Below are 26,892 nucleotides of genomic sequence, written 5' to 3' on the forward strand. Positions count from 1 at the left end.
AGGAAGAGAAGGAATAATAATAGTAGTAATAATAATAATAATAATACTTATTATTTGTACCCCGCCCATCTGACTGGATTTCCCCAGCCACTCTGGGCTTCCAACAAAAATCAGATACAAAAATATCACACATTAAAAACTTCCCTGAAAAGGGCTGCCTTCAGGTATTTTCTGAATGTCAGGTAGTTGTTTATCTCCTTGACCTGTGATGGGAGGGTGTTCCACAGGGTGGGCGCCACTACCGAGAAGGCCCTCTGTCTGGTTCCCTGTAACTTTGCTTCTCGCAGTGAGGGAACCGCCAGAAGGCCCTCGGTGCTGGATCTCAGTGTCCAGTGTCTCAGGAAAGGAAAGGGGGAAAGACAGGGGTTGGCAGATCCAGCTGGAGTGACTTTTGCAGCACTGCCCACCACCGGTGTGCAGCCAGCTCCCCAAGATTAACCCCGAGGGAATGTTGCTCTCAACATCAGAAAGAACCCTTTCCAAAACACACCTATGAAGGCAAATGATTAATCATCCCTTCCTTATTGCAGGTGAGGAGCTGCAACTTGCTCCATTCACCCAGCAAATTCATGACCCAGGGACTTTAAGCTTCTCAGCTCAATTTCTTAACTGGGCATAACGTAAGAGCTCTACTAGATTAGCAATCTGATAGTTACAGGTGGGTAGCCGTGTTGGTCTGCCATAGTCAAAACAAAATCGAAAATTCTTTCTAGTAGCACCTTAGAGACCAACTGAGTTTGTTCCCCCACTCCCTCACTATATTTAAGGATCTGGTGACTTCTGTTTCAGTGTATCTGAAGAAGTGTGCATGCACACGAAAGCTCATACCAGGAACAAACTCAGTTGGTCTCTAAGGTGCTACTAGAAAGAATTTTCGATTTTGTTTTAGCAATCTGATAGATCACTGAGGGGGGGGGGGGAATCAAATAGCAGGCAGGGGATATGTATGTGTGCAACGCAGGCTGGAATCCTGGGAGGAAGGTAGATGAGGCCACCTGTCATTTGCACTGAAAGAAAAAGTTTCCGTTGGGTGCGAGGGGGGAGCTCTAGCTTTTCTTTCAGAGCAACAAGCAGCAGGCACGGAGGCCCCAATCCAGAATGAAGCACAGGAGCAAAAAAGCCCTTCTGATTCCCACAACCAACAGGGATCTATGATCTGGGTTAGGGCCTGCTATTCACTTTTTTTTTTTAAATCAAAAACACCCACCCACCCCACTCACACAGGAAACCAAAGATCACCACAGCCAACCACAAGTGAACCACCACACCCTACGCCAATCCCGACCTCTCTCACCGCCAAAGAAGCGCAAGCGAGCAACAGAGAACCTACACAAACAACGCTGACACCAAACCCTGTATATATTAAGTAAAATAGAAACATCGTCACCTCACCTCACCCATCCCCCCATCCTACCCACCTCTTTCCCCCTTTATGTCTCAACAACCAAAACTGATTTGTAAAAATGTTACATGGGGGAGGGGGAGAGAAACAAGAGACATTGCACACACTTTTGTAAATCAAGAAAACCTTTAATTAAAAAAACAACAACTATTCATACCATTGGTCTGAAGCAGGTGAAGCCAACACAGCATATTTGGCAGACTACAACTCCCATCATCCCCGGCCACGCTAGCTAGCTGGGGTTGATGGGAGCCGGGAGTCCAACCATCTCTGGAGGTTACGACAAGGGCAAAACTAGTTCTTGTATGGCCTGCCCTTTAGGCACATTTGCTAACATTGTTTTCGTACTAGTGAATCGTGTCAAAGATGGCCTTTCCTTATAACCACGAGGGGTAGCTCTTCCTTACTACATCCAAAAAGTATCAGAGAAAGGGCTCAAGATGGTTTGAAAGCAGATTAATTTGTGATTGCAGTGGATTGGATTTGTTATAAACTGGGATGTTTTTAACTGAAAATTAATAAAAAAATTATTTATAACAAAAAACTTGAACCTGCTGAGGCAGAACTGCAGAAAGCCCTGCATGAAAACAAAATAGAAAATTCTTTCCAGTAGCACCTTAGAGACCAACTGAGTTTGTTCTTGGTATGAGCTTTCGTGTGCATGCACACTTCTTCAGATACCTGTAACTGCATGAAAACAGTTCAGCTTCCATACAATTCCCCCCCCCACCCCACCCCTTGGCACAGCCACAGGAAATATGCATATGGGTATAATTGGAAATGAAATTCCCAAAAAAGATATAAATCTGTTTATGTACGGTACGGCGGCGGCAAGGATACTACTTGCCCAGAAATTGAAGCAGCAAGAACTTCCAACATTGGAAGAATGACAGACTAAAATGATGGAATACACAGAATGGGCAAGGCTGACGGGGAAGATCCGAAACCGGCGTGACAAACTGTTCGAAAAGGACTGGAGTGAATTCATAAAATATATGAAAGAACATTGGAAACATATGAAAACGTTTGTAGGGGTTGAGTTAAAACGTTTTGCAATGTTAATATTTGGAACTGATTACAACTAAAAGGGTAAGTTTTAATAAGACAGAAAAAAGGTAAAGAGGTTATTATGAAAATGCTTTTTGGTGATAAGATTAATTAATGGAATGTGCTTATGGAAAATGTAAACTCAATAAAAATTATTATATATATATATAAAAAGGAAATATGCACACCCTTTTCCACAGATACACGATTCCAAAGGAACCAGGTTGCTTTTTATACCCATTTTATTGACAGTGGTAAAAAAGAAAAAAGAAACACAAAGGAGTTATTTACAAGTTTAAGGCAACGTTGCCATGAGGTTCGGTATCAATGCCGCCTCTTGGCTCTGCTGGGCAAGGCTGGGGTTGCTGGCGCCGCAGCCGCCCTCTTCCTCCTCGTCCTGGTCGGGGGAGCGGCAACGGAGGGGGCGCTCATCCCGTCCAGCCTGTGGGCGTCCACATCGAGCTTCTGCCTGCAATATACCTGTCAGGATGAACTCTGCGTTGGCGATGGGGAGCTTGGCGTCCTGAGCCGCTTTGCAGCGGGGCAGGTCTTCGGGACAACGAAATCACAACGCACTTGTCCTTCAGCAAATAAATAAATAAATAAATAAATAAATAAAGGTTGAGAGTAAGGTCTCGCTCTCGGGTATCCCCCCTTTGCCTCAGTGTTTCTGCCAGCACAACCACAGGACGCCATGTAAACACGCACGGCTCACCTTGTAGGCGCGAGGCATTCTGGGTAAGAACTTCCCGCCGCCACACTGCACAATGTTCCTCATGTCCTCCAGCTCCAGGTTGACGTTAGGCGTAACGTGGATCTCGTAGCCCTGGAAGGGAAAGAGGCGGGTCTGTGATGTGTCAAAGGGGAACTTATGAGGAACGGCTTAGGGAGCTGGGTATGTTTAGCGTGGAGAAGAGAAGGTTAAGGGGGTGACATGATAGCCATGTTCAATATATAAAAGGATGTCATATAGAGGAGGGAGAAAGGTTGTTTTCTGCTGCTCCAGAGAAGCGGACATGGGGGAATGGATTCAAGCTACAAGAAAGAAGATTCCACCTAAACATTAGGAAGAGCTTCTGACAGTAAGAGTTGTTTGACAGTGGAATTTGCTACCAAGGAGTGTGGTGGAGTCTCCTTCTTTGGAGGTCTTTAAGCGGAGGCTTGACAGCCATCTGTCAGGAATGCTTTGATGGTGTTTCCTGCTTGGCAGGGGGTTGGACTGGATGGCCCTTGTGGTCTCTTCCAACTCTATGATTCTAGGGAATCTGAAGCTTAGCAAGGAAGGGTTGACCAGAATTGGATTACGCCTGCGACTCCAAGATGAAAGCTTACACCATAGAAATGATATATAATGAACTGAAAAAGATGTTTTAAATAACATTTGCGAAAAAACAACACACCCAGAAGCTTTTCTCTTGGGAATTATAGGGACAGAACTACCTAAATTGTATAGAAATTTATTTATGTATGCTACTACAGCAGCAAGAATGTTACTTGCCCAAAAGTGGAAAGAAGCAGAAGTCCCAGAAAAGGAAGAATGGGTACAAAAACTCATGGAATATGCAGAAATGGTGAAACTGACCGGAAGAGTAAGAAATCAAGAGAACAAGCTTTTTATAAAAGAATGGAAATGGCTTATTGAATATTGACAGATAAATTGAAAACAGGTAAAACACTGGCAGGATTAATGTAATAACCTGCCATTTTATGAGTACTGTATACCGGTATATCTAGAGCAGGTAAAGAAATGAGTAAATGTAAATGAATCTGGATATGTAGAAGATAGGAAAATGAATTGTAAGGATCCGCAGAAAGAGGGGAAGGAAGTAAAATTTCGAAATGTTAAATTGATTGCAAAACTAATGAAATGTACGAATTGAAAATATAAAGAAAAAAGAAAGAAGCTTACACCATAATGAAATGTGTTAAGTCTTTAAAAGGATTAGCAAGGCTCTAGGTTGTTTCTCCTGCAACAGACCAATACGGCTGCTCCTCTGAAAGTTGGAAGACGTTTTCTGAGCCTTCGTGCTGTTCTTGCCTCCCAGTTACCCTCAGGGGCGGTTTAGCATACTTCTCCTCATCCTAATACTGTAACACACACCCTGTGGGGGGGGGGGGGAATTCCACAACTCAGGGGCTGCCACAGAGAATGCCAAAACTTTCAAGGGCAGTGGAACTACCCAAAGGGACCCTCTGGCCGATCTTGCCCCTCAACCGCCAAAAGAACTGTAGGGCATGGGCGTCGCAGTGCCACTCGCTGTGGCCTTACAGCCCGCAAGAAGTGGGCGGTTATCAGTTTCCCTCTCCTTTTTGGATATCATTTTTAATTAAAATTTTCTGTTTTACCATTTAAAGTACTCAGTTTACATCCTTAAGATATCAGTGACTTGCCCTCTTATCCTTGCATGGTTCATATTTGTTGTTGTTGTTCAGTCCGTTCAGGTCGGGCTCATCCTCTGTCGTCCCCTTCTCCTTGTGCCCTCCATCTTTCCCAACATCAGGGTCTTTTCTAGGGAGTCTTCTCTTCTCATGAGGTGGCCAAAGTACTGGAGCCTCAACTTCAGGATCTGTCCTTCTAGTGAGCACTCAGGGCTGATTTCTTGAGAATGGATAAGTTGATCTTCCTGCAGTGCATGGGACTCTCAGAGTCTCCTCCAGCACCATAATTCAAAGCATCAATTCTTCGTCGATCAGCCTTCTTGAGGTCCAGCTCTCACTTCTGTACATTACTACTGGGAAAAACCATAGCTTAACTATACGGACCTTTGTCGGCAAGGTGATGTCTTTGCTTTTTAAGATGCTGTCTAGGTTTGTCATTGCTTTTCTCCCAAGAGCAGGCGTCTTCTAATTTCGTGACTGCTGTCACCATCTGCAGTGATGGTTCATATTACATATCATAAATCCCTACATGTTTTACAGAAACTATACCATTCAGTATTCCATTATACGTCCATCATAACTTTTTTACACTGTGAATTTATCTTAATGCTGTCAGCATTTTCAGCTGTGCCCAGTTATTTCCCATATATTCAAAAAAATTTCCAATCTTCTCTAAACGTATGTTCTTCTTGTTCTCTTACTCTGTATGTTAAGTCGGCAAGCTGCACGTATTCTGTCAGCTTAGAGTTGCCACTCTTCTTTGGTTGGGACCTTAAACCAGGGGTCAGCAACTTTTTCAGCAGGGGGCCGTCCACTGTCCCTCAGACCTTGGGGGCGACGGCGGACTATATTTTGAAAAAAATAATAATGAACAAATTCCTATGCCCCACAATAACCCAGAGATGCATTTTAAATAAAAGGACACATTCTACTCATGTAAAAACACCAGGCAAGGCCCCACAAATAACCAGAGATGGCATTTTAAACAAAAGGACACATTCTACTCATGGAAAAACACGCTGATTCCCGGACCGCCCGCGGCCGGATTTAGAAGGCGATTGGGCTGGATCTGGCCCCCGGGCCTTAGTTTGCCTACCCATGCCTTAAACTTAAAGGTTATCAGTTTCTTCCCTGACAGGGTTCCTGCTGCACATCGGAGAGAGAAATTCAAACCGGTGCAAACCCCATTCCAACAGCTCCGGGGCTGGGGGGAAATCCTCTGCCTGCTTCGCAGTGCATACCTGGGCTAGGTGCATACCCAAAGCTAACCATGACCTCACCTGGAGCACACCTCCCTCTTGCCGGGCCTTCTGCAGCGACGCGGAGAGCTTGAACCGGAAGTATCCTCCTTCTCGGGGTCGGAAACGAGGAAGCTGTTCGGGGCCAGGAAGAAGGAGTTCTGCCGGCTCTGCGAGGAGAGGAAACGTGGGAAGCAGGTTGGAGAATAGGCAGGGGAAACCACTGAAAGACCACCCCCTTCCCCTTAAAGGAGGCCGCCGCACACAGCCAACTGCGGAAAAGGTATAAGGCCCTACCATGATACCAACTGCTCGCTCATTCACCAAAACAAGGAGAGCCCTGCTGGAACAAGTCAATGGCCCTTCTAAACGGTCTCGGCCCTGTATACCTGAAGGAGCACCTCCACCCCGCATCGTTCAGCCTGATATAAAAATGTAATAAAACATTAAACACGTCCCTATTCAGGGCTGCCTTCAGGTGTCTTCGAAAAGTCAGATAGTTGTTTATCTCTTTGACATCTGAAGGGAGGGCGTTCCACAGGGAGGGCGCCACCACCAAGAAGGCCCTCTGCTTGGTTCCCCGTAACTTCGCTTCTCGCAGGGAGGGAACCGCCAGAAGGCCCTCGGAGCTGGACCTCAATGTCCGGGCTGAACGATGGGGATGGAGACGCTCTTTCAGATCACGGCTATGGAGCCTGATCAGGCGTCAAAGGCGACAATACACAGTATTCTCTCCCAGACTACTCCCTGGGAATAAAATGCCACTGCCCACCCCAGGACTGCAGGAGTGGTACATTCCTGCTGTAGAACAGAAGTAGCCAGTGAAGAAGAAGAAGAGTTTGGATTTGATATCCCGCTTTTCACTACCCAAAGGAGTCTCAAAGCGGCTAACATTCTCCTTTCCCTTCCTCCCCCACAACAAACACTCTGTGAGGTGAGTGGGGCTGAGAGACTCCAAAGAAGTGTGACTAGCCCAAGGTCACCCAGCAGCTGCATGTGGAGGAGCGGAGACGCGAACCCGGTTCCCCAGATTACGAGTCTACCGCTCTTAACCACTACACCACACTGGCTATAGATATGGTTGGCCTACAGCTTCCACCATCTCTGGCCACTGGGGCTGATGGGAGTTGGAATCCACTGGCACTGGAAAGGCCCCCTGGTGCCTAACCCTGCCCCAGAGGATTATGGGAGGGAGGAAAGTGAAGCAGCTCACCTTCTCCAGCCAGCTGAGGGTCACGATGGGAATGCCCCGCGCCATCGCGCACAGGAACTTGACCGTACGCCGGATGCGGTCCGTCACCAGGTGGGTGCAGTCGAAGACGGACTCTGCCAAGGAGCCGCCCAGCTCCGTCACAATGTGCTCCCCTTCTTCGCCGGTCCCTGCCATGAACAGCACCTGAGAGGGGAAGCAAGAGAAGGAAAGGGAAGTCACTGGGGCCAGAGGGGAAGGGAATATAACCACAACCCTCAGCATGCAGCCACCGGCAAGCCATTCAAATCCACACTTCTCAAACCCTACAGAACAGCCCCTTTTCAACCTTGGGTCCCCCAAATGCTGTCGGACTACGACTCCCATCATCCCTAGCTAGCAGGACCAGTGGTCAGGGGCGATGGGAGTTGTAGTCCCACAACATCTTGGGGAAAGACTACTGCAAAACTTGGGCCACGACCTCTTCTGAATTCCCTTTGTGTGTCTTCGCTCAACACAAATACGTGAAACAAGAAGCTGAGGCACGGTTTGCCGACAAGCTTCCCGTCACACTCGGCGGCCTGTGGATTGGGCTCCTAATCGAACGCTGACAGGAAAAAAGCAGAAGACGACATTTTCTGTGACCCCTTCGGCACTACTATCTCCCAACCCCACATCAGGGATGGGGAACCTGATGCCCGTGGGATATTGCTGGACTACCAACTCCCATCATCCCTCAGACCGCTGGCCTAATGGGAACAAGGCCAACGACGTCTGGAGAGCCACAGCTACCCCTCTTGCCATTCCCAAGATGGTGGGGGAAGCATTTTTTTTTTTTTTGCCCTGTTTCATTCCATGTTCCCTCAGGGCAGTGTTTCTCCAACTTGGGTCCCCAAGCTGTGGTTGGACTACAACTCCCATCATCCCTAGCTAGCAGGACCAGTGGCCAGGGACGACGAGGGCCTCAGCCCAACTACAACCAGGGACCCAAGTTGGAGAAGCACTGTCTCAGGGGTACAGGTCAACGGAAGGCCGAAGCCAGCGGTGGGCATGAGCCTGAGCCAAAAGTGGATGGAGAAAGGGCTTCTTTCTCTCTCTCTCTTTCGGCCATCCTATTTTCCCTCTCCCTCTGCCGCCCCCTGATCCCACTTCCCATCCCCGTGGCCCACATGAAGCAAAGCCAAGAGCCGCAAGACCAAGTATGTCGCAGCAACTTCTTCTTCCCTGTCTAGCCAGCCACAATTCACCTCCCCTTCTTCTCTTGCTTCCCTTGTGCCTAGACCAGGGGGCGGCCGACCACCCTGGCCCCATCTGCCTCACCAAGGCCATTTTATGTCCCAGCCCAGCCCCACTGGTTTTGCAAATAATAATAATAATAATATTAATAATAATAATAAAACGCAGTAGACACAGCACTGCGGCTGGCAGAGCCCAGTGCTATCGTGGGGACGCAGATGAATAGAAGAGAAAGTGACACCCTTTCCTCAGCTGGAATACAGATCTGCCAAGGATGGGGGGCCCCCCAAGAGAGACAGCGGGGTGACCACAGCCATAGGCAAGGACAGGCAAGGGACCACCTGCCCTAAGAGGGAAGCGAGGGAACTCTCGATATGCACAAGCCTGCATATTTTTGAAAGGTCTGTGGCTAGCCAAAAACGTATACATGCATTAACAACTGAAGCACATGCTTAATTCTCCCACAAAAACACTGTGAAATTGAAAGTGCGGAACCCTGGGCTAGATTGTGCCCACGCTGTTTATTGTGCTGCATGCAAGAAAACTGCTCTCACAGTAACAATGCGAAACTTCATATATAGCATTTTGCACGTTTCTGTACAAATATGAAACGGTCTGGACATTTCGAAGTCTTGATGTACTTTCCGTGTTACCTCTGCAAACGTCATCTTGGATTAAAACAAACTCGTCGTTATTTGACCTCAGTATTCTTGGCCTGTCCATAAACTGTGCAACCGGCCTTCATTACTGTTCCGACCGTAACAAAAAACCATTCCCGTTCCTTATCTTTTAAAATATTTCCATGAAAGTAGTTAAGAACTTGCTGGTTTTACAAAATAGCTTTCCCCCTGTTTACGTTCCAGTTGAGTTCAGAAGGTGGATGCTTGGATTTAAAAAGTCATTAAGTGGAAAAAAAGAAATAAAATAAATATATGCACAAGCTACTGCTTCCCTGCTGCCAGAACCTACGACCCCGGAGCTCGCCCTCTGAGGGTGTTCTCCCTCCAACCCCTTCCTCCACCCCAAAACGTGTGTGCAGTACCTTTGGGACAGGATTGCCCAAGACCCCCGAGTCCTGGGTCTGCCTCCGGGGCTGGCTTCTTGTTCCCCGGCTTGCTCCCTGTGCTCTGCTTCCGTGACCTCCTTCCCGAGGTCGGAGTGGACTGTGTTGGCTCCTGGGGAAGGGAGGCAAGCAAATAATAATAATAATGAAGAAAGGGTCATATCGAGACGGAAAAGTTCGCCGTCTTAGCCAATCCCTTGGCTCGCAAGCCCTTCCCCGCCACCGGACATCCCGCCTCCTGATTGTCAAGGCCCAACTCTCCCTGCCTACAGGTTACCAAGACTATCACACCGGAGCCAGGAGGATTCACACAGGAGGCAAGGCTAAGGCGGGTTTACTGCATGGGAGCTCAGCAAAGGAGCATTTTCCCCACAGGAAAGGTGCGGCAGGATTCTGGAACCCGCCCGCACTCGTGCACCTGACTTCGTTTTCAGAACAGGCTGCCCAACGGGATTCTGAAAAGGCCAAATCCAATTTAACCCGTCATCTTTAAGACCAGGCAAGAGACCGCCTCATCTAAAAGAGTCATTAATGACCTTCGAGCCGCTGTGCTGCTGCTGCTTCCTCCTGCTGCTCCCTTACCCCCTGCCCAGGTTTGGCTTCTTTCCCAGAATCCTTTGGGCTGGGCACGCTCACTGAAGAGCAGCTCGACCGGCTGCTGGATGCTCGGGTCCTCGGGCGCGGGGCCTCCTGTTCTTCCGCAGACTCGACCGCTGTCCCCCGTTTCCCTCGCCTTGCCCGCTCCCTGGGGCCAGGGCTGTCTACGGTCGTCGTGGCCCTTCCTGAAGCCTGCTGGCGGCCCCTGTTTTCCTCTGCGAGCCCCTGGCTCGGCCTTGACGCGGGGTGGCCGCCGGCTCCCTGTTCTTGGTCTTCTTGCCGGGGCTCGGTCCCTCTTCTCTCCGGCTGCTCTTCCAGCTCTCCCATAACTCGGGTCGGCTTCCTCCGCCGCCGCAGCCCCTGGCGCCTGGTGACAGGGCCGCCGGTTCCCTGGACTCGGCCGCATCAGCAGATCCCACACGGCTACGGGTCAGTCGCTCTGGAACGGGAGCTGGGGAAACGGCACTGCTGGCAGACCGCAGACCGCGCCTCCGCGGGACAACAACAGAGGCCGCCGCCTCCTCCGGCACCTGTAATATGAAGGGCGATTAAGGCCTACGGGAGCTACGCAGGGAAATTCAGGGAGGGAGTAATGAAGGGCTGTAGTGGCCAAGTCCAAGCCCACCTGCTCAGAATTCCCTGCTTCTCCTGCCGGAGCCGAGCTCCCGTCTTCCGACTCCACGTCAACAGGAGCTAGGGAAGAAGCAGAGTGAAAAGCCTTTAAGCCGAGTGGCGCAACTTCCACTCCAGCCACCAGGAGGCAGCGCCGACCGGAGGAACCGCCACTCCTTTCCCGTAATCGACCTGGAAGGGGATCTCCGGTTCCAAAACACGAACCCGACTAAACCCTGGCTCGCCCCTCCCAGAGGATTCCCATAAAGTCGAGCCTCCCAGGTTCGTCAGCTATTCCTAACATGCAGGAAAGAAAACAGAAACCCACCATGGTTTGGCCTCTGCCTCCCCCAGTCTCCCTGCTAAGCCCCACTGGGCCTGCTGTTTGGAGACTGGGCCAACTCCCGCATGACAGACCCTTAAGAAATCCTCCAATGAACAAACAGGGGGTTTCCCACCCACCCCCTATGAAGGGTTGTTGCCCAAGATGAAATGGATGGAGCCAGAGAGAACGCCGGGCAGCCCTACACAGCGCTCTTTCCCTGCGATAGCAGAGTGCTACTTCACCCCTTCCCTACCATCCACCCAACTTTCATACATACAGCAAACCCCTCTTTACTTGGGCTTTTGATGCATATTTTTAGGACCAACCCAATTCTGGAGATTGTATGTATTTACCCTGGTTTTGGCGTTGTTGTTTTTGATTGTCAAAACCTGCCCTGGGACCTAAGGGCTTCTGCTGGTGGAGTTTATTTAATATACACAGAGAGGGAAAGATACACAATGCACACGCAAGGAAGGAATTCCAAGATAGCAAATGGGGGGGGGGGGGGTCCTGCTGTCACGGAAAGCCAGACGACGAGCAGTGTCTCAACGCACTTGCAATAGCCATATCTGCAATTGGGACTCTTACTCTCGGGGTCGTGGGTTCGAGCCCCACGTTGGGCAAAAGATTCCCGCATTGCAGGGGGTTGGACTAGAGGACCCTCGTGGTCCCATCCAACAAGACTATTCTATGATTCTATTATTAGTCCTTTCTTGGACGACCACACACTCCCAAGCCTCCAGCCATGCCCACCGCTCACCTGCCTCGTTCTGTGCCTCTAACTTCGCTTCTGTGCTTCCACCTTCGTGGGCTGTCACAACCTCCTGTTTCGGGCTCCCGGAGACCTCTTTCGCCAATGTCGAGGGTTGACTCCTGCCAACAGAGGGAATCTGCGCTGCGCAGATCAGCTGAGCTACCTCTTCCTGCTTTTGCCGCTGGGCAGCAGTGCCCCCTACTGGCTGCGATGCAGGCTGAGAACGGGGCAGTCGTGGAGTGCTGGTCCCTAGGAGGCTGCCTGCCTGCTGCCCCCTACAGGCTGCCCCTGAAACTACCATCTGCGTCGCCTGCTCGGACGAACGCGGCAAGATTAGTTCTGTATCTTCCTCCTCTTTGCCAAGAAAGTCCTGAGTGGGATCTTCCGAGAGCCGCCCGGGGTCCTGGCAGAATGGCTGAGTGGCTTCCATCGTGTAAGCATCCGAGCTGTCATCATTCAGAAAGCAGCCGCTCTCTATGCAGAGAGAAAGAAGAGGGGCGATCATTCTCCCCCGACTCTAATCTAGGGGATGGGGGATCTTCTTGCCAGATGTTACTGGACTACAACTTCCAACAGCCTCGACTGCTGGCCATCCTTGTTGGGGTTGATGGGAGATGTAGTTCAGCCACATCAAATTCTCGGCCCTTAAATCCTCCATCACGGCCTTATGGAAATAAATTGGAGGTGCTTTTTAAAGTGGCCCTTTGACTAGTGTGATGACCCCGGGTGGGGTAGGGAAATCGACCGAGAGTCTTGCAGCAACTGAAAAGGCCCCAAAAAATGGGTAACGAAGATGATGGACTATGCGGAAATGACTGGGAAGATCAGGCACCAAGATGATGATGAATTCAACAAAGAATGGCATAACATTATAGAATATATTAAAGAACGCTGTAAACACTTAAAAAACGTTAGCAGGATTGACACAGCACTTGTAATTTAAAAAGACAAAGGATAAAATTAAACGGTAATAATTTAGATAAACATAATTAGATGCAGAAAAAAGGAAGATAAATTTTGGAAGCCATGGAAGGGGGGGGGGAAGCCCGGGGGTTCAGGGAACCTTATAAATGTATTGATATGGACTATGGTTTAATGTAAACAATTGTGTGTGTGAAAGAAAGAAAGAAAGAAAAAGAAAGAAAGAAAGACCCAATAAATTTTATTACGATCTTTCACAGAGTAATGCCTAGTTCATCTGTGCAAATCTCTTTACCTGCATTTATACAAATATATTTTCCTGGTGGTAAGAAAACTAGGAGTTGTAAGTGAAGCCAAAGGAAATGAACTTAATATACCTGTATGTATATATGTGTGTGCGTGTGTGTATATATATATATATATATATATATATATATATACACAATATGTGTGTGTGTGTGTATGTATATATACAGATAGGGACAATTCAAGCAGAGCTGATGAAGACGACAATCTAATCTGCAAGAGTTTATGCCATGAGATTTTCAGCAAGATCTATTGCTCCCTTACGGCTTACACGATGCTGCCCCTTCTCCCTTTGCTGCCCCTCATGCCTGAAACCACCCTCCAAAGTTTGGATTCCCTATCCCCATCAGCCCCAGCCAGCATGGACCAATCAGGGCAGGCCCAGACATTTGGTACTGAACCCCAATACCAAATGGTGGAACGTGTAGAACGGGGTCACCTCAGACCATGTGGTGGGCCAGACTATATTTTTTTGGGGGGGGGGGAATTAATGAATTCCTATGCCCCAGAGATGCATTTTAAAAAGCACACATTCTACTCGTAAAAATATGCTGATTCCCGGACCGCCCGCAGGCCGGATTTAGAAGGTGACTGGGCTGGATCCAGCCCCCAGGCCTTAGTTTGCCTACGCATGGTGTGTAGACTATAAGGATTGAGGCAAGTGGCGCAGTCTGGAAGAGTCCATCTGGACAACCGCGGGGAAGAAGCTGCCGTGTGGACATGGGTCAAGATGGACTCACCTTTCGCAGCCCAGAGTCTGCATGGCACAGAGGGGGACTGAAAGACAAACGCTTCTGCAGCCACTTCTTTGAGAGCACAGCTGGCACCTGGGTGGAGGGTGGAAAAGACAGGAAAGGTGTTCAGCCTTTTGAGAGGCTCCAATTTTTATATATATATAAAATGTGCTGGACCTGTAAAAGGGTAAAGCATATTGGGAAATAATTTATAATGAACTGGGGGGGGGATCCTTCCAGTAGCACCTTAGAGACCAACTAAGTTTGTTCTTGGTATGAGCTTTCGTGTGCATGCATACCATGAACAAACTTAGTTGGTCTCTAAGGTGCTATTGGAAGGATGTTTTTTATTTTTTATTTTGTTTTGACTATGGCAGACCAACATGGCTACCTACCCGTAACTGAAAAAAAAATGTTTAAAAGCACTTTAAAAACAAAAACCCCAGAGTCTTTTTGGTTGGGGATAATTCAGACGGAAATTCCCAGGTGTCAAAAAAGGTTATTTATGTATGCCGCTACTGAGGCCCATGTTTTGTTAGTCCCAAAATGGAAAACAAGCAAGGTCTCAACTAAAGAAGAATGGCAACTTAAACTGATGGAATATGCGCAGCTTGCGGACCGATCATACAGAATAAGAGTACAAGAAGAACATACATTTAAAGAAGATTGGGAAATGTTTATTGAATATGGGAGTGGGATTGTGTGAAAATTAATTGTTCCAAAAATGAAACTTTCATCTGGTTGTAAATATTAAGATTACACCAGCAAGAATGAGTCTTTCTGTGAAAAAAAATGATTTAAATCAAGTCTTACTGCCTAGTGATTTAAATCAATTTGATTTAAATCAAACCACCCTGCTTTGTGGCGAATCAGATAATTGGTTACCTTGGCTCAATACTGCCTGCACAGGCTGGCAGCAGCTCTCCAGCATCTCCAGCTCTCCCAACCCCACCTGGGGATTGAAACTGGGACCTTCTGCATACAAAGCAGGTGTCCTGCCACTGAGTTACAGCCCTTTCCAATGGGTGCATTATAACACAAACCAATGCAACAAAAGAAGAGGATAAAAAAAAAATCAACCAGATAAAAAATCGTAAGAGGAAATGTTTGGGCAAATAACAAGGCTTTAACTTGGGGCTACTGGATGCCCGGCGTACCTTCCACTGGTGGGTCGGGGCATTCAACAGCCAAGGTCCTCTCTCTTTTCTACATATTCCCCCCCCCACACACACACTGATACTGCAGTGCTTAGAAACGACAGTGTTGGTGTTTATAAGCTAAGGCCCAAATAGTGGCCCCACGTGGTCTCACATGTTTTCCCCTGGGAAGCCAGTTTCTCAACCTACCCCTGTGACAGGGACGCGAGTGGCGCTGTGGTCTAAACCACTGAGCCTAGGGCTGGCCAATCGGAAGGTCGGCGGTTCGAATCCCGGCGACGGGGTGAGCTCCCGTTGCTCTGTCCCAGCTCCTGCCAACCTAGCAGTCCCAGAGCACGTCAAAGTGCAAGTAGATAAATAGGTACCGCTCCGGCGGGAAGGTAAACGGCGTTTCCGTGCGCCGCTCTGGTTTCGCCAGAAGCGGCTTTGTCATGCTGGCCACATGACCCAGAAAAACTGTCTGCAGACAAGCGCCGGCTCCCTCGGCCTATAGAGCGAGATGAGCACGCAACCCCAGAGTCGTTCGCGACGGGACTTAACTGTCAGGGTCCTTTGCCTTTACCCCTGTGACAGCTGCCATGGGCTTCCCTCAGAATCCTGCAAAACTCCTTACCTGCTGGGGATGGATCTCTTTCCTTTGCAGCCACGGGATAGGAGGTCTCTGCAGGCAAGAAACACTGAGTGTCCTGGAGAGCCAGGTCAGGCTCCTCTGGTGAATGAGAGGGAAAGGGGGAAAGAATGAACCTTATGTTTCTGATGTCGAAGGCCATGCATACGTAGGCCAAAATGGCAGCACTCCCACAGAAGTGGGTAGTAATCAGGTTGGCTGAAGTGCAAAAAACCCTTGGAAAATGGGGAAAAAGTTCAATGGGGGCAGAACACAGTCAGTGGGTTGAGAAATGCGGGCTGATTATCGGCAGGGAATGGAATGGAGTATTCAAGACTCGCTGACTTGAACACCGACACTCGGCATTGCCACCTTTCCTGGCGGGTCCAACTGCGAACCCGACACCCAAGTAGGCACTGCTCCTGCACAGAGCTCAGAGCTGCCGAGCCCCTCTCCCTTGGCTCCGAGCAGGCAGGGGGAACCTTGGCCCCCACAGCTTGTTCATCGACAACACTCATCAGCCCCTAGTACAATGGCCAACGGCCAGGGATGCAGGAAGCTGCATTTTGGGAACACCTGGAGGGCCAAAGGTTCCCCACACCTGGCTCAGAGCTGCTGAGGGAAAAGCAAGGATTTGAGGGAAAAGATACTGGGGCCTGTAATGCAGGATAGAAGCAGTCTAAATAAAATACACTGGTACCTTGGTTCTCAAACACCTTGGTACTCAAACAACTTGGTACTCAAACTTACCCGGAAGTAAGTTTTCTGGTTTGCGAACTTTTTTCAGAAGTCAAATGTGCTCCGTTTTAAGTGCTACACTTCCGTTTGAGTGTTACGCTGAGGTCTGTTTTTGCTATTTATTTTGCGTTTTTGTTTTTGCGGCTTTTTTTGTTTTGTTTTTGTGACTGTGTGGAACCCATTTCAGCTACCGATTGATAGTGTGACTGCAGTACATTGATTACTGCTTTCGTTTTATGGATCTCGTTAGATAGTAGAATCATGTTAAACTGCTGTTTTAAAGGGTTGTTTTTAAAAGTCTGGAACGGGTTAATCCATTTTGCATTACTTCCTATGGGAAAGTGCGCCTTGGTTTTGGAACGCTTTGGTTTTGGAACGGAGTTCCGGAACGGATCGAGCTTGAGAACCAAGGTACCACCGTAAAATGAATCTAAAGGGCACCTGACTTGTGCAAGGCCCTGCTCAGGACAACTGCACAAGCACAAACCTGGTACCGCATCTCAAGTGTATTCCAAGTCCAACGAGAGACCCAGTTTTTCGTATCGCTTTACTTCATACCCACCATCAGTGTTGCTGCTGTCTCCTGGGTGGGGCTCCTCTCCTTCTGCATCTGTATCTTCATCCTCTTTGCAAGGTTCTCGGCCGACGCTTGCTTCCACCGCGGAGCCAGTAGACGTCTTCCCATTCAGACAGGGTTTCACGGGGACCAGCTGCGTGCCTTGCTCTTCCGAGGGCTTCCCGGGAAACGGTTCGGCCTCTCCCTCCACGTCCGTATCGCTGCCTTCAGCCACAGATTCCTTGTGGGATGGAGACGTCGCTTCCGCATCTGTGTCGGCGTCCTCTCCTTCAACGGTTCTGGAGATCTCCGAGGACCAGAAACGTCTGGTTTCTCAAGAGCGATACATCCTCCGCTGAGCCAGTGGCTGTGTGGTCCTTGTTTGAGCCCACATCTGGATTTCCAGCCTCCTCCTCCTCTCTTCCACATCTGTATCACTGTCAACAGAGAGAGCAGCTAAGTGTTGACTTCCTGCAACCTCAGGTTTCCCCAGGGGCTCCTTCCCACCTAAACCGCTGGACTGTCCACTGGCAGCTTCACGACTCCTCTGGGGTCCAGCGCCAGGCTCCTTTCTCTCCCCTACGGCATCAGCACCATCCCTTACACCGTTGCCCGGGCGACTGTCACCCGGCAGCGCAGCCCTCGACCGAGACCTCTCCCGCGCTTGTCCCGACAGGCTTGCAGCTTGACGGACGGGGCCTGTGAGCAATGTCTGAGTTCTCCAGCGCCAAGTCGGCCATTTCTGCATCTGTGTCGCCACCGCTGTCCCCACGCCTCGTGGGTCTTTGGAATCCCAGCTGGATGCTCCACGTCGAGGGATGGGTCTTCTTCCACATCTGTTTCGCTGTCCCTCATCCTCCAAAGCAGGCTTGGTCCTCCTTCCATGCACAATCCGGGTTAGCTCCTGCCTCTTCCCCATCTGTGTCACTGCTCCCCATTCCCATTGGGCTGGCGGCACTCATGATGCGCGGCCCCTTTGGCCCCTTTGCAGCCAACCCCCTCCTTTATGGGACAGGGAGGATCCAGGCCTCCGGAGATGCAGCAATTGGATTCTCCAGTCTTTCCTCTGCATCTGTGTCGCTGTCTCCATCTTCAACTGGTCGGCGCGCCTGCAAGCCCACAACCCCAGGGCTCTCTGCTGGCTCCACATCGGTGGCGCTGCCCACCGTTTGGTGGCTCTTCCGGCAGCCGGTGTCTGGAGCCCCCACCGCCGGCTCCTCCTCATCCGTGTCGCTGCCCACCTCTAAGTCCCAGCCCACTTTCCCTCAGGCCCCCCGACTTTGGCGTTTTCAGGGGTGCTGCCCGCTCTCTGCGCATCCTCCACGTCTGCATCGCTGTTCCTGGTGGGAACGGACGAGATTCAGCTCTGATGGGGGTGCTGAGTCTCCCGACTTCACTCCCGTCCCTGTGATTCTTGGCTGGAGGGGATGCCCCTCTTGGCCTGGTTTACCATCCTGGCTCTCGAGAAACAGGCGCAGGGATGGACAAGGCGGTTCGCTGGCAGAGGGTTCCTCGTTCTCTTCATCACTGCGGTGGTACAAATAACAAGCAGTTGGGGGGCGGGGGAGATTAAAGCTCACAGCAAGTCCCTCCACTGTAGAACCTGGGGCTCTGACCCATTTAGAGATATCTTAGTCAATGAATCTAACAGATTTACGTAGTGGATAAAGCTTTTGGTGGGAGTTGTCGCCAAGACCACATAACACCGGTCCTGAAAGACCTACACTGGCTCCCAGTACGTTTCCGAGCACAATTCAAAGTGTTGGTGCTGACCTTTAAAGCCCTAAACGGCCTCGGCCCAGTATACCTGAAGGAGCGTCTCCACCCCCATCGTTCAGCCCAGACACTGAAATCCAGAGCCGAGGGCCTTCTGGCGGTTCCCTCCCTGCAAGAAGCGAAGTTACAGGGAACTGGGTAGAGGGCCTTCTCGGTAGTGGCGCCCACCCTTTGGAACTCCCTCCACCAGATGTCAAGGAAAAAAACATCTATCTGACTTTAGAAGACATCTGAAGGCAGCCCTGTTTAGGGAAGTTTTTAATGACTGGTGTTTTATCGTAAGTTTTTAATATCCTGTTGGAAGCCGCCTAGAGTAGCTGGGGAAACCCAGCCAGATGGGCGGGGTATAAATAATAATTTATTATTATTATTTCGGTGGACTTTATGGATGTCTACTTCCACTGTCAGAGGCAGCAAATGGGCTCCGGGGTGTCAGGGGAATACCAAAAACCCTGCAGAGCTGGTTGGGGCCACAGGGCATTTAGTGCTATTTCGAAATCCATAGTATTATCATATTGTTGCTATTACAAGTATAGATTGGAAGTGATGGGTGATGAGGAGGAGAGAGAGAGACATAATACAGGCAACTCCCCGTTTTACGTGGAGCTTCCTTTCCGAGGCACTGCACGTCTAAGTGAAATTGCGTATATTTGAAACACAATTGGAAAAAGCCTGCAAACACCTTGTTCTGCTCATGGTCCGTCCGCCCATTTTTGTGACATTTTGGGGTTAACTTCCAGGTTTGGCGCGATGCTTGCATGGGCCGTGGGCACATATTGAACGCGCATAAATTGGGGGGGGGGGTTGCCTGTACTTAAATTGGCAGTGAGCAAAAATATTCCCCACCTAAAAAAAAAAAATTAGTGCTCTATTACTCTTAACACTCTTTCATATAAGGAGCATTCCGAGGGTTTAAAAATATGTATGTAACTGGGAATGTGTTTTGGCACTAATTAAAAATTAACACCACCCCTTGTTGACGCCTCCAAGGGTCTGCTAGTTGAGGATATACCATCACTGGACATGGGGCTGCATTTCTACCTATCGTCGCTATGAACCCACGGATCAGTCCACAGGTACGTTTAACCCTTCCCACAATGCTTACGCACCCTATTTCTTCCGCAGGGACTGCCATATTCCAGGCCTGCTTCCCTTGAGAAAAGGCAGCTAGAAAAAAAAGGCATTACCTTTCAGGCACGGCAGTAGCAGAGGGAGAGAAGAACACAGAGGAACCCAAAGAGGAGCATCTTCTAGCAACATCTTTGATAGAGGAATCTGACCCTAGTGGGGAAGACAGAGGGAATTTAAAGAATCAGGAACGGCAGGGATGGGGAACTCCAGATTAAACAAACCTAAACAAATATTCATACACACACACACACACACAGAGTGGTACCTCTGGTTGCGGACACGATCCGTTCCGGGGTGCCATCCGCACCCCGAAAAGTCCGTAACCAGAGCGGCGCTTTTGCACATGCACGAACCGCGCAGAACGCTTCTGTGTGTGGCGAAACCCGGAAGTAAACACTTCCGGGTTTGCCGCATTCTTAACCCGAAAAAAAACCGCAACATGAAGCGTTCGCAAGAGGTATGACTGTATGTGTGTGTGTACTTTTCAAGTTTATACATTTTACTAATTTCCAATCACTTTGACATTTCAAAGCCTGACTTCCCCCCCCCCTCTGCGGTTCCTTAATTTTATTTTTAATATCTTCTGCGTATCCAAATTAACATAATCTGCTCATTTATTCTTCCCCTTTAAATATATACTCTTATGAAACTGCAGGTCATTACAATATAATCCTGCCAATGTTCTTATCTGTTTACAGTTTATCGGTGAAAATTCAATAAATTATTATTATTATTATTCAACTTAAACCATTTCCATTCTTTTATTTGAAAAAAATTGTCATCTTGATTTCTCAAGCAATCGATACATCTAACACACAACAATTAAGAATGTGCTGCCTTCTCTTCAAAAAGGAGAGGGCTGAATTCTGGAGTGTGTAACTTCCAAGGGGCTGATGTCCCGCCATGCTACAGGAATGGCTGACCGGGTGTGGGTGTGTGTCAGGAGGTCCTACACACGAGTAGGAATCCAGCAAAGACACATGCCTGGCCGGCATGCTCTTTCCCTCCTATCGGTCGTTCGGGAGACTCAAAAGTCTTTCTCCAGCCCAAACGCCAGATGCATCAGCACACTTCAGGAACAGCAGAGTATGGGTAGCCAACATAACAGGTTCAGTAGCGCAGCATTTTGGCTAAACTACTTTATTTACATATAATACACTCAAGAGCATTCTAACTCAGCTCCTTCCTCATCAGTGAAAGAACTAAGGACAAAAATCCTACGTCACGGAAACACAGTAATTAAAGCATCCTGTCTCCGTCACTTCCCACAATGTGGAATGAAACATACACCACCATGTGATATAAACAATCCCATGACTGCAACACGGGGAAAGAATCCTAACAGTGTGTGTGTGTGTGTGTGTGTGTGATGCTGCACACCTGTCCTCCTGGCAACGGCATCTCTGCTACTTACTGGGACTCTCTTACCTGGCACTCTTGCCAATGTGACTGTCACAGCCCTGGCCTCCCAACCCATCTCTCGCAGTTAAGTGGCAACGCCACTGGGAGCCCAGGTGGCAGGGTGGATTTGATTTAAATCAAATCGATTTAAATCATGATTTAAATCACTAGTCAGTAAGACTTGATTTAAAACATATTTATTTTACAGAAAGACTCATTCTTGCTGGTATAACCTGAATGTTTACAACCAGAGGAAGGTTTCATTTTGGGAATAATAAATTTTCAGAGTACTTTTTACAGTTATATCAAAAATCACTCATTTGGTTATACTGTTAGAAATACGTAGACAGATAATTAAGAAATCATTGTGAGGTTCAATAAGTTAACTGTTTATATTTGGACAACTTTCCTGCTGCACTTTATTGGAAGGAGAAAAAAATAATCATTTCCTTAATAACAATTTTAACAATTTATTTAACTAAGCAATAACATTATAGCATATGTACCTATGTTTGTTAACTGATGCGATTAAACAATTAAAAAAAAACCCCACACAACTTCGACTGAGTTTTAGCACGCATGAAAAACTTAAAACAAATCCTTATTTCCCGATGAATAGCCTTCGGGCTATAATGTACGGTAACTTAAAAACTGAAAACTATCTTTAGAAAGATTTTTCCTCCAAAAGCATCTTATTTTAAAAATCTGATTTAATTTTTTTAAAAATCCGATTTATTTATTTTTAATCATTGATTTTTATCCACCCTGCCAGGTGGATTTTCCCACCCCCCCTCACAACACCCACTTACCATCACTTGCTGGGAGATGTCGGCTCCTGCCTGCCCCATTCACTGATTCCTCTCCATCTTCCTCCTTGTCGGAATCCTGCACCAGGACTCCTACAAAGGCCATCCGCTTCCCCGGTGCTGGCGTCTCCTCAATGGCCAAAGCACCGACGTCCACAATCTTCTGCGTGGGTGGCACCTCCTCGGACTCATCGAGTGACTCATCGGCGCCTTCCGGGACCAGCATGAAATACTGGCACCCCACATCCCCAAAGAGCAGGGCGTCTCCATCCTGAAGGCTGTATCGGACATGTGGGGTCAACACCATGCGCTGCCGCCGTGTGCGGTTCAGGCTTCCCTGGTCATACAACAGGTGGGGTCCCTTGTAAGAAGGAACCTCGATCACAGCGTGAGTTTTTGGAAACCGAAGCGGCGGGCAAGCAGACCTGACAGCTTTCCAAACGGCCAATGACATTCTCCCCAGGGTAGATCCAGAAGTCTGGAAGGATTAATTGATTAATCAATCGAAAAATATTTATATCCTGTCCTCCATCCAAAGAACTTGGGGCAGGGAGTAATAACTTCAATACAATAACTACCGTAGGCCAATAAAATAAAAATACATATAAACTCCGGCATATCAAAGAAGAGTTTGGATTTGATATCCCGCTTTATCACTACCCATAGGAGTCTCAAAGCAGCTAACATTCTCCTTTCCCTTCCTGGAAAGAGAAGTAGACTGGAAAGAGAAGTGGCTGAATTGCAACTAATCACCAAACTTAAAACCATGGAGAAACCTGGTCTGAACAAAGACATTGGATTCTTATCTCATTATACATAACAAAGCTATCTTTAGCCATCTCACCCCTTGCCTTTCCCTGCAAGACTAATTGCAGCTGTTAAGAGTTTCCCACACCTATCAGCTGATCACCCATTCCCACCACCCTTCTGAGTAATACCCCTCCCCACTCCCTCACTATATTTAAGGATCTGGTGACTTCTGTTTCAGTGTATCTGAAGAAGTGAGCATGCACACGAATGCTCATACCAAGAACAAACTCAGTTGGTCTCTAAGGTGCCACTGGAAAGAATTTTCTATTTTGTTTTCCCCACAACAAACACTCTGTGAGGGGAGTGGGGCTGAGAGACTTCAAAGATGTGTGACTAGCCCAAGGTCACCCAGTAGCTGCATGTGGAGGAGCAGGGACGTGAACCCGGTTCACCAGATTACGAGTCTACCACTCTTAACCACTATACCACACTGGCTCAGCTGGGCATAAGATAGCTCAGCTGGGCATAATTTCCAGAAGCTACGTTTTCGTCACCCGACACCAAAATGGTATCAGCACCGATGCCAACCAGATTTCAAGGGGTGTGTAGTTTCGGGTGACCTATTCACACCTCCACAATGAAGCTCTTCATGAAAACCAGGAAGCAGCCCTTAGGTAGTAGGAATCCCGAGAAGGAAACAAGTTCTCTGAAATATTAACACACCCTCCCTTCTTCTCTTCTGTACAAGGAAGGCCTTGCCTTTTATGAGTAGCATATATTCTCCATAAGTACTTCCAGTAAGTTGCACACTCGTCCTAGTGAATCAGGAAAGTAGTTATATAGTTATGCTTGAAGTCAGCCCTCAACCAACTTCCAAGTCCGTCCCTCAATATGATCAGTGCTAGACACTGCACGGAGGGAACCACAGCTCTCCACAATCCAGGAGATCCACTCTGCCCACTCCATTCCTGTTTTCCACCGAACTCTGTTATTTAGGCGGTTATTTTTATTCGATTGGTGTTAGTTCTTAATTTTTAGCTCCCTCTTGGTTTGTTTCAATTGCTTATAGCTGCTGTTCTGTGTATTTACCTCAATATTTTGATTATATGCTTAAGCAGGTTATGTTGGACTATGCCAAAATGGCAAAACTGACTGGAAAGCACAGGAACCAGAAAGACCAAAACTTTAAGAAGAAGGGGGGGAAATATAATTTATCTTGGAGACCACTGTAAGCAGTTGAAAACATTAGCAGGATTGCTATAACACTTGTAATGTAATGATTACTATGGACATAAAGGAGTTATTAAAAACATGCATTATTGAAAAAAGATGCAGTAGAAAAGGTTTAACAACAGAAACCCATGGAGGGGAAGGTGGGAAGTCCAGAGATTCGGCGGAATCTTCTAATTGTGGATGTGTTGTGATATTATTTTCATTTTTAAAATTTATAGAAGCAAATAAGAAATATTTTTTTAAAAAAATAAAAAGTGCTTAAGCAGGTTAAGGCACCCTGACCACTTTTCTGAGCAAAAAGGCAGGATAAAACTCCACCAACAAACCTACAAGTCCCTGACTTTCAAACCTCCACCTGTGTTCATCCACCTGTTCAGAGGCAAGCCTACTTATATGAACCATTAATCAGGTATAACCACACCTGAATTGTTTACATAACCAAGGGTAAATCAGACCATGATCAATGGGATTTGGCAACTCTGGCCCATCCCTAAAAACCACAGTCTCTCTGGTGGATGAAATTTCCATAAAGAAACGCAAAAAGAGCCATCAACAAAGGGCTAACCCATGCAGAAACTGATGCTAAGCCATAGCTGTCAACTTTCCCATTTTTTTAAGGGAAATTCCCTTATTCCGAATAGGATTCCTCGCAAGAAAAGGGATAAGTTGACAGCTATGTGCTAAGCACGATTCCCAAGTTCAGGTTACTCCCAGGTTAATCAAACTCAGGTTTACAGCATTTGACCCTTATGTATTGCGAACTGCTATTACTCGCTTTTAGTCAAGGTGAGCTCCGAAAGTAGTTTACGAATTATGATGAGGAATCCAAAGGAAGGCAACACCAAATTAGGGACAAGTGTGGAGCAGTGTGTTTTGGCCCTAGGCTACTTGCCTCTGGGAGGAGCAGCAGAAATATTCAAGGGTAGGTTGAGGTGGGCTGATGGCAAAGATGCCAGCATATGTAAGCAGCCCCTCTGTTGCTCAAACTGGCCCTCCTTCCTACGCCCCACTGCCAAGGAGTAACTTTATATTATTCACGAAGCAACCCACACTTAACAGTAATCAGCAAAACCCCTTTTCTCCCGGCAGGAACTGAGTGCCCCAGGATTCAACAAGGCAAGGGCTGGTTTTAATTTGCATTCCTTCTCTTTCTCTCTTCACACAGATCGAAAGATAGCAATGGCTCCTCGTACAGATCAGAGATGCATATAACCCTTCATACCCAATCAAACACAGCAGAAAAGGCTTGAGAGCTTCTTAGGAAAATTGCAACCGGAGGAGGCACCGTCCTCACCTTTCTCGGGGCCATACTTGCTGCTCAAGAGGTGCAAGCGTCCCACGGGCTTGGGGGGCTTCCCAGAGTCGCCGGCCGGATCGGAGGAATCGTCAGGATCCCCTTCTTCCCCATCCCAGACCAAACGCTGCGTTAGATCCATTCTGCAAGAAACAAAAGGAGCCATAGCCTCGCATCGTGGCAGGAGCGCGCACAGAGACACACACACGCCCCCTTCCCCAGATCTCAGTTGCACTGACCCTGACCCTGCAGAAACCCCCCTGCCAACCCATTTCTGACGCCCCCTCCCTTCGATTTTCCACCCTACCCGCAAACCCATTTTCCCAACCAACTTTTTTTTTTTTTGCACCTTTCAATCCTAAAACCTCACCGCCCCCACTGTCAGCCCCGCCAATAAACCCCACTGCAAGCGGCTTCAAGCGACCAACCCCTGAAACCGAACGCGGGACAAAAGTCTCTGCAAGCTGCAGCCCCAGGAATTGGGCTCTAGGGCTCACTCTCTGCATGCGACCCGCCTCTCTCGGAAGCGACTGCTTTCCATTGGTCAGCCGCGCCGCCACTTCAAAGCTCTCCTCCTCTCTATTGGTCTGTCCGCCGGTAGGAGGGAGAACGGAGAGGGTTAAACGGTTCTCCCGCCTGCCCGGGAGCCGAATGGCAGAGGCAAAGAAGAGAATGACCACGGAGAGGAGAAACGTCGGGCTAGAGGGCCACACAGGCACGACAACCATAGAGTTATAGTAACATGGTACAAAGATTTCAGCTTCCGGTTGCCACTTTTTGGTGTTTGTGTGTCGGCCCGGATGCGGAAGTGAATGTTGCACATGCAAAAATAAAGGATAAATATTATGTTTTATCATTTCCGGGTGCCGCGCGGATGCTGATCCTGATATCTCCGACAGTCTTCGCGAGGGGTTAGGGGAAGCGCAAAGGCTGTTGTTGTTGTTCAGTCGTTCAGTCGTGTCCGACTCTTCGTGACCCCATGGACCAGAGTACGCCAGGCACGCCTATCCTTCACTGCCTCTCGCAGTTTGGCCAAACTCATGTTAGTAGCTTCAAGAACACTGTCCAACCATCTCATCCTCTGTCGTCCCCTTCTCCTTGTGCCCTCCATCTTTCCCAACATCAGGGTCTTTTCCAGGGAGTCTTCTCTTCTCATGAGGTGGCCAAAGTACTGGAGCCTCAACTTCAGGATCTGTCCTTCTAGTGAGTACTCAGGGCTGATTTCTTTGAGAATGGATAGGTTTGATCTTCTTGCAGTCCATGGGACTCTCAAGAGTCTCCTCCAGCACCATAATTCAAAAGCATCAATTCTACGGCGATCAGCCTTCTTTATGGTCCAGCTCTCACTTCCGTACATTACTACTGGGAAAACCATAGCTTTAACTATACGGACTTTTGTTGGCAAGGTGATGTCTTTGCTTTTTAAGATGCTGTCTAGGTTTGTCATTGCTTTTCTCCCAAGAAGCAGGCGTCTTCTAATTTCGTGACTGCTGTCACCATCTGCAGTGATCATGGAACCCAAGAAAGTGAAATCTCTCACTGCCTCCATTTCTTCCCCTTCTATTTGCCAGGAGGTGATGGGACCAGTGGCCATGATCTTAGTTTTTTTGATGTTGAGGTTCAGACCATATTTTGCGCTC

The 26,892-nt window shown here is 48.3% G+C and overlaps 1 protein-coding gene across 1 annotated transcript; it reads right to left on the reverse strand.

The window, feature by feature from the left end:
- Positions 1-2,768: 2,768 nt before the first annotated feature.
- Positions 2,769-25,430, reverse strand: MDC1 (mediator of DNA damage checkpoint 1). The gene is given in 25 exon segments (XM_033141937.1): positions 2,769-2,917; positions 2,919-3,008; positions 3,010-3,030; positions 3,165-3,275; positions 6,109-6,170; positions 6,173-6,236; positions 7,280-7,462; positions 9,534-9,603; positions 9,605-9,663; positions 10,137-10,528; positions 10,531-10,681; positions 10,777-10,844; positions 11,849-12,059; positions 12,141-12,316; positions 13,810-13,896; positions 15,574-15,669; positions 16,868-17,168; positions 17,209-17,277; positions 17,280-17,573; positions 17,875-18,126; positions 18,157-18,388; positions 19,825-19,918; positions 21,979-22,366; positions 22,368-22,453; positions 25,253-25,430. Coding segments are annotated over 25 exon segments (3,867 nt in total). The 5' UTR covers positions 25,419-25,430; the 3' UTR covers positions 2,769-2,773.
- Positions 25,431-26,892: the final 1,462 nt, after the last annotated feature.

Source organism: Lacerta agilis, chromosome 2 (genome assembly GCF_009819535.1).
Source record: "Lacerta agilis isolate rLacAgi1 chromosome 2, rLacAgi1.pri, whole genome shotgun sequence".
Taxonomy (NCBI): Eukaryota; Metazoa; Chordata; class Lepidosauria; order Squamata; family Lacertidae; genus Lacerta; species Lacerta agilis.